Genomic DNA, 6,122 nt, shown 5'->3' on the forward strand with positions numbered 1-6,122 from the left:
GGATCTTTCCTAGAAAAAGCATATAAACAATGATGTATGCATTATACACAATAGTACAAGATTAATTTGCATTTGTTCGCCAAGAAACATAACTTTTAAATCTTTTTATTTAATGAAAACCAACTTTTAATCGAGCGTGAATTGCTTGAAAATTAGTTTATTGAGTGATTTTTACTCATCATCTTGTTTATTGTAGTTAGATAAATTTAATTTTGAGATTTGTATTCATCCACTACATAAATCAAAATTTAAACTTATCTAACCATAATAAATAGAAAGGAAAAATAATGAAAATGACTTGAAATTTTTGAGTTTTAACGATAAGGACAAAATAAAGGACAAAGTGAATAGTACCGGGATTGATTTTTTAGTGTAAAAATGTGGTTTTTCGTTAAAGTGAACAGTACCAGTAACTTTTCGTTAAAGTTCCCTAAATAGAATGATAAGCATAGCTAAGCAAAAGAAGATACAAATCCATTCATAACAGACTAATCAAATAACAAGATATTAAAATTTAGGTCATGTTACTAAGATCACTTCCTTAATCGAATTTCTAGCTTCGTTGCTGCATACATAAATCGCCCCCATGAAGGTCTGCGTAAGTGATATTATTTTATGTATAAATTTTTCTCTACAAGGCGCAAATGGGGGCACCCGTGCGACGGGATTCAAACTATGCAAACCCTAACTGGTCTGAATTCTGGCAAAATGATCCAGTTAGAGAAGCACGAGGCCCAGAATCATGGTCGGTAATAGGTGGGCTTGGGCTACTACAATCCAAGCAAGTCATTTTGGGCCGGGCCGAGGACTCAAGCCATACGTGGCGACAACGCACTGGTTGAATTCTTGGTACAGTTTTCACTCAAAAGTCCTGGTCCGCACCTGATAATTGCAAATTACAAAATTATAATTAGAACGCACAGGAAGGCAGCCTGCCTCCTCTGCAAGTAAAGTAGTCCTCAATTCTCTACTTTTATGTTCTTCTCGATCAATCTCTCACGATCTTTCTTCACAATCTGCAACCATGGTGCTCGAGGTAAGAAGAGTTCCGAAACCCTAATCTCCCCTTCACGCCCTCGGTTAATTTCCGCACTGCAAGTTCGAATTCCCCAAGTTCTTGGATTTTCTCGCGAATTAGGGTTTAAATTTAGGGAAGTTTTGTTTGTTTAATTGTTCGGTTCGGTTTGTTTGACAGGCGACAATGATCTGCATTGATAATTCGGAATGGATGCGGAACGGCGATTACTCGCCGTCGAGGTTTCAAGCTCAGGCTGATGCTGTCAATCTGATCTGCGGAGCTAAAACCCAGGTAAAGATTTCTAATTTCTGATTCTTTATTGTTATTTGGTCCCGTTATTCTTTGCTTGATTGTTGGGTAGTTTGAGATAGGATAGGAAAACTTCGATTGCCTTGGTGGGTTGAACTCAGCTTAACTTTTGCATTAGTTGATTACAGATAATCTCCCACTAAGCATTGCTTCATTGGAATTATGTAACTTTTGGGATTTGAATTGCGTTCTGTTGTTTACCATATTGTAGATTGTTGTTTGATTGTGTTCTGGTGCGTTCATTGCATCGAGAAAGGGAAGGAGACGAGCTTTTTGTGGTTTGTTTTTGGTTGCTGGGTCAGATATATGATCCTAATGGTTCCTTTTGGTTTTCCAATTGCACTCATATTGATATGGGTTTTTGTAAACAGTCTAATCCGGAGAATACAGTAGGAGTTCTCACAATGGCAGGAAAAGGTGTTCGCGTTTTGGTCACTCCAACCAGTGATCTAGGCAAGATTCTTGCATGCATGCATGGTAACTACTTTTACTTTAATATCTCACACATATGATTCTTGACTACATTCTCATTCCCATTGTTATCGAGTCTTGCTTGTTGTCTGTAATAGAATGCATTCATTGATATTTTGACCCCTTTTGAATATCTAGGTTTAGAAATCGGTGGTGAGATGAACCTGGCTGCTGGCATTCAGGTGGCTCAATTGGCTCTCAAGCATCGCCAAAATAAGAAACAGCAACAGAGGATTATCGTGTTTGCTGGAAGGTTCATAATTCCAAGCCATGCTTTTTTTTTTTTTTTCATTTTTTTATTTGCTGTTTTATTGCATATTGAGGACTTTGACTTATGTGTATTTCAGTCCTGTCAAACATGAGAAAAAGCTTTTAGAGATGATTGGAAGGAAGTTAAAGAAGAACAGTGTAGCCCTTGATATTGTCAATTTTGGTGAAGAAGATGAAGATAAGTCAGAGAAGCTAGAAGCACTACTTGCTGCTGTGAACAATAATGATACCAGTCACATTGTTCATGTACCAGCAGGTCCAAGTGCTCTTTCTGATGTACTTATAAGGTCAGTGTTTTGATTGCTTCCTTAATTTCTTTAAATTTTAATGTTTCAAAGTTGAGGGAATACCCGACTCCCTGAATTTAACTTGGGTCTCAGCACCCTGAACTTTAAAGAGATACTCTTTTATATGAAAAAAACTTGAAATATGGCACTTTTTTATATGAAAATCCATAAATGTAACACTTAATCCCCTAATTAACAAACTTTTTGTTTATTTGTTCCAAATCTTAAGTTTTGTTGATGATTTATAACAAAGTGGTCAAGTCAGTGGTACCTCAACACTTATGAGCCACGTTGGTTCAAAAGTTAGGATTTGGATGAATTAAAACATCAATGTCATTAAGGGTTTGTTTGTCAGAATTTTGAACTTCAAAACTAGTACAGGATACAAAGGACAGCTCATGGAGGATTGATGAAATTTACCCTTGGAATTTTTTATTTATGTTTCCTTTTCTACTATGGCAGTACACCCATCTTCACTGGGGATGGGGAGGGTGGGAGTGGTTTTGCAGCGGCAGCTGCTGCTGCTGCTGCAGGTGGTGTCTCTGGTTTTGATTTTGGCGTGGATCCAAACCTGGATCCTGAGCTTGCCCTTGCTCTTAGAGTTTCAATGGAAGAGGAGAGGGCCAGACAAGAAGCAGCTGCTAAGAAAGCAGCTGAGGATGCTGGCAAACAGGAAAAAGGAGGGGAGGGGCAATCCAGCTCACAAGATGCAATGATGACAGAGCGGGCCAGTGTTGGGACTTCTGAAGCTGAGAATAAGAGTAGTGATTTCATGGTGGGTGTCATTTCCTTATTTCCTTTTTTCTTTTTCTTTTTTATTTTATGAATAAGGAGTTGAGGGAGGGTGTAGCATTACAAGAATATACATTCTCATGTCCTGACATACCATGAAGTTTGCTAGCACCCTCGAGTTCTAATTGATCTTTTTCTTGGGTTGTTTTAAATGTCGTTAATTCTTCATTATGCCTTTTCTTTTATCGGTTACATAGCCTTATCTTTTGTGTTGTGTTGTGTTGTCCTTAGCATGAAAGAAAAACCATTATGTGTAAACTGACCATAAACTGACAACAGGATGATGAGAATGCTCTGCTACAACAGGCCCTTGCGATGTCGATGGATGAACCTGCTTCCAGCCATGATATTCGAGACATGGATATGTCTGAGGCAACTGATCCAGAGTTGGCTCTAGGTGAGTTTTTACACTTTACCATACTCCTGTCTTGCATGGATGCATAGGTTGAAGAACATGTTAGGCCCTATTTGGTATCCATCTTGGATCCAATTTTTTTGTTTTACAAAATGATGAATGTAACTAAATTACTTAATATTCATTAGTTTCAAAAACCAAAAATAGGATCTGAGAAGGATACAAAACAACCCCTTAGGTTTTTGCTATTTCTCATTGGTTGGACTAGGAATTAAGAGACCAAGTGTAAGATGCTGTTGCAAAAAATGTGAAGCCTCAACCATTTAGTATGTGTTGCTCATTTTGAGTCATTTCACTTCAGAAAATGTGTTGTCTAAGCTTTGTGCTTATCATTTGGTTCTGTCCATTTACTAATTGGCAGAAACACTGAAATTCTTAGCATTGAATATAACTGCTTTGGTGAATTTAATTAATATGGTTCTCCTTGGTCATATATTCTGTAATTTCCCAATATCATAATGACTGTTATGTAAGTAAGTATTAAGCTTTAATTCCTCATATTTGGTGCTTGCAGCTCTTCAATTGTCTGTTCAGGAAGGTGAAAAAGATTCTGGTAGCGAGAAAGATATGAGTAAATTATTAGCCGACCAGTCTTTCGTGTCTTCCATCCTTGCCTCGGTATGTCTACAACATTCTCTTTTTCTTCCTTCCCTCCCCAGTGGAGAAGTGCAGTATAAACCATCTCCTCTGGTAAATTAATCACATGACATTTAAATGTTTCTGCAGCTTCCAGGGGTTGACCCAAATGATCCTTCAGTTAAAGATTTGCTTGCTTCCATGCAAAACCAGTCAGAGGTGAGATTATCAAACTTCTGAGTATGTTTTATGAACAAAAGAAATTAGAGTGCTAATACAATGTGTGCTGACCTGTTGCTCCGGACAAAATGAATTCTAAATGCGTGTCATTGACAGTTATTGATGTGACATTGAATCGGTCATCCCTCTAGGATAGGAACATTAAGATCAGTAGTACTTTTGTGTGTTATCTGTGTTTCAAACTGAGTGCTTATGCTTTAGTGGAATTTGTGAACCAGTTATGTCAGCTACAGGCTTTATCCATAACAAGAGCTTTAACATCATCCCAGCTTCTTTGAACCCCGCTAGGAGCCACATCTAGCTTTATACCATAGTGCTTCTTCTTTAGTCCTCGTATTGCCTTAATAGGTTCTAAGTGGGGTCTCTACACAACATTTGTCGAAGATGTTCAACTAGAGCACCTAGGTGTGGGGGCTAGGCGGAAAAACCAATTAGCACCTCTTGTACCTATGAGTGAGAGTAAGTCACTCAGGCAATTGCTTCTAACACTTGGAAAACCTACTAATTTTGCATACCCAACACATACTTGCTTATTGTGTAAATGAAACCGCATACTTCGGTATCCTTTCCTAACATTATACGATTTTTATTTCTGGATTTACTTGTTTGATTAAATTACACTCGTCTATATTGTTTACTGACATTATTTTATTTGTTCTCTATCTAAGCCTGATCAGAAGAACGAAGACAAACCACCAAAAGAGGAGGAGAAATGATGCACGTCTGGAGTTATCTTTTCAAATACAGGTTTCGTTTGCTGAATTCACCCAGTTCATGTCCGTTGCCAACTTGCGCTGAAAGATGTTTCCAATTGGCTGCAAATCTCTCCACCCTTTAGTGATCGTCTCTCTAATCGGGTTCTGACCTTTAAGCTTGTAGATTGAAATTTGGATCAACGTTCGTTCTCCAGGTCAGGAAGCTCCGTTTCTACAACAGTACATTGATCCTTTATCATATTCGCTTCATACGGCTTCAGATAAACTGATGGCGTTCTAGCAATAGGCTTGCAACATTGATGTGTATCTCTGCATTGAATTAATATTTAAATTGTTACCAACGACGATATTTTTACTGGGTGTTCCTTCTTGTTAGTGGTGATTACTTCGGTAACTACTAAGTGACATCCTTCTGACTTTGTTCATGATGGTGATGAATAATTGCGTGATGCCATAAGCTCGTGTTCAACTTCCCAGTAAGTCTAGCAGGTAAAAATATGTCTCCATTTATGTAGACCGTTGTTGCATTGTAGGTCTCATATGCATCAATGGTTGATAGTCACTCACTTGCATAAACATTCCTCCCGGTAATAAAACTACGCGACAAACACATTCAAACAGAACACAATTTTTAATACGGTCTCTGTTCGACAAGTATGATGTATTGGTGATTTGGTCTTCGTTTTGATTGTTGGGATGTCAAAATCGTATGCAAAACGAGGATTAATAGTCATATAAATATTAGGATGCTGTCTATTTTGGCGCACATATGGTCTTATATGTCACGTTGGATTCAAGCATCTCTCCAAATTTGAAGGGGACTAAAAAAATGAAACATTGGTATTAGTATCAAACAAGCATGTTACTATATTTGTTAAAGAAAATTAATGAAAATTGTTTGAAAATTTTGAGGTTTAACGACAAGGACAAAATAAAGGGTAAAGTGAATAGTATCAAGATTGATTTTTTAGTGTAAAAATGTGATTTTTCGTTAAAGTGAACAGTATTGGGAGCTTTTCGTTAAAGTT

General features: G+C 37.6%; 1 protein-coding gene across 1 annotated transcript; it reads left to right on the forward strand.

The window, feature by feature from the left end:
• The first annotated feature begins 880 nt into the window (after positions 1-880).
• Positions 881-5,469, forward strand: LOC103967795 (26S proteasome non-ATPase regulatory subunit 4 homolog). The gene is made up of 10 exons (XM_009381105.3): positions 881-1,036; positions 1,196-1,309; positions 1,699-1,804; positions 1,937-2,051; positions 2,146-2,355; positions 2,818-3,130; positions 3,427-3,544; positions 4,077-4,180; positions 4,289-4,357; positions 5,047-5,469. The coding sequence occupies exons 1-10, from the start codon at positions 1,025-1,027 to the stop codon at positions 5,092-5,094; spliced, it is 1,209 nt and encodes a 402-aa protein (XP_009379380.1). The 5' UTR covers positions 881-1,024; the 3' UTR covers positions 5,095-5,469.
• The last annotated feature ends 653 nt before the right edge of the window (positions 5,470-6,122 follow it).

Source organism: the organism of the source record quoted next, unplaced genomic scaffold (assembly GCF_019419815.1).
Source record: "Pyrus x bretschneideri cultivar Hongxiangsu unplaced genomic scaffold, Pyrus_bretschneideri_v1 Contig8, whole genome shotgun sequence".
Lineage (NCBI taxonomy): Eukaryota > Viridiplantae > Streptophyta > Magnoliopsida > Rosales > Rosaceae > Pyrus > Pyrus x bretschneideri.

Excerpts from the sequence above, each read along its gene's own strand:
- LOC103967795 (XM_009381105.3), top strand. Across the intron at positions 2,356-2,817 it reads CTTTCTGATGTACTTATAAG|TACACCCATCTTCACTGGGG; the intron begins GTCAGTGTTTTG and ends CTACTATGGCAG. Across the intron at positions 4,181-4,288 it reads TGTCTTCCATCCTTGCCTCG|CTTCCAGGGGTTGACCCAAA; the intron begins GTATGTCTACAA and ends ATGTTTCTGCAG.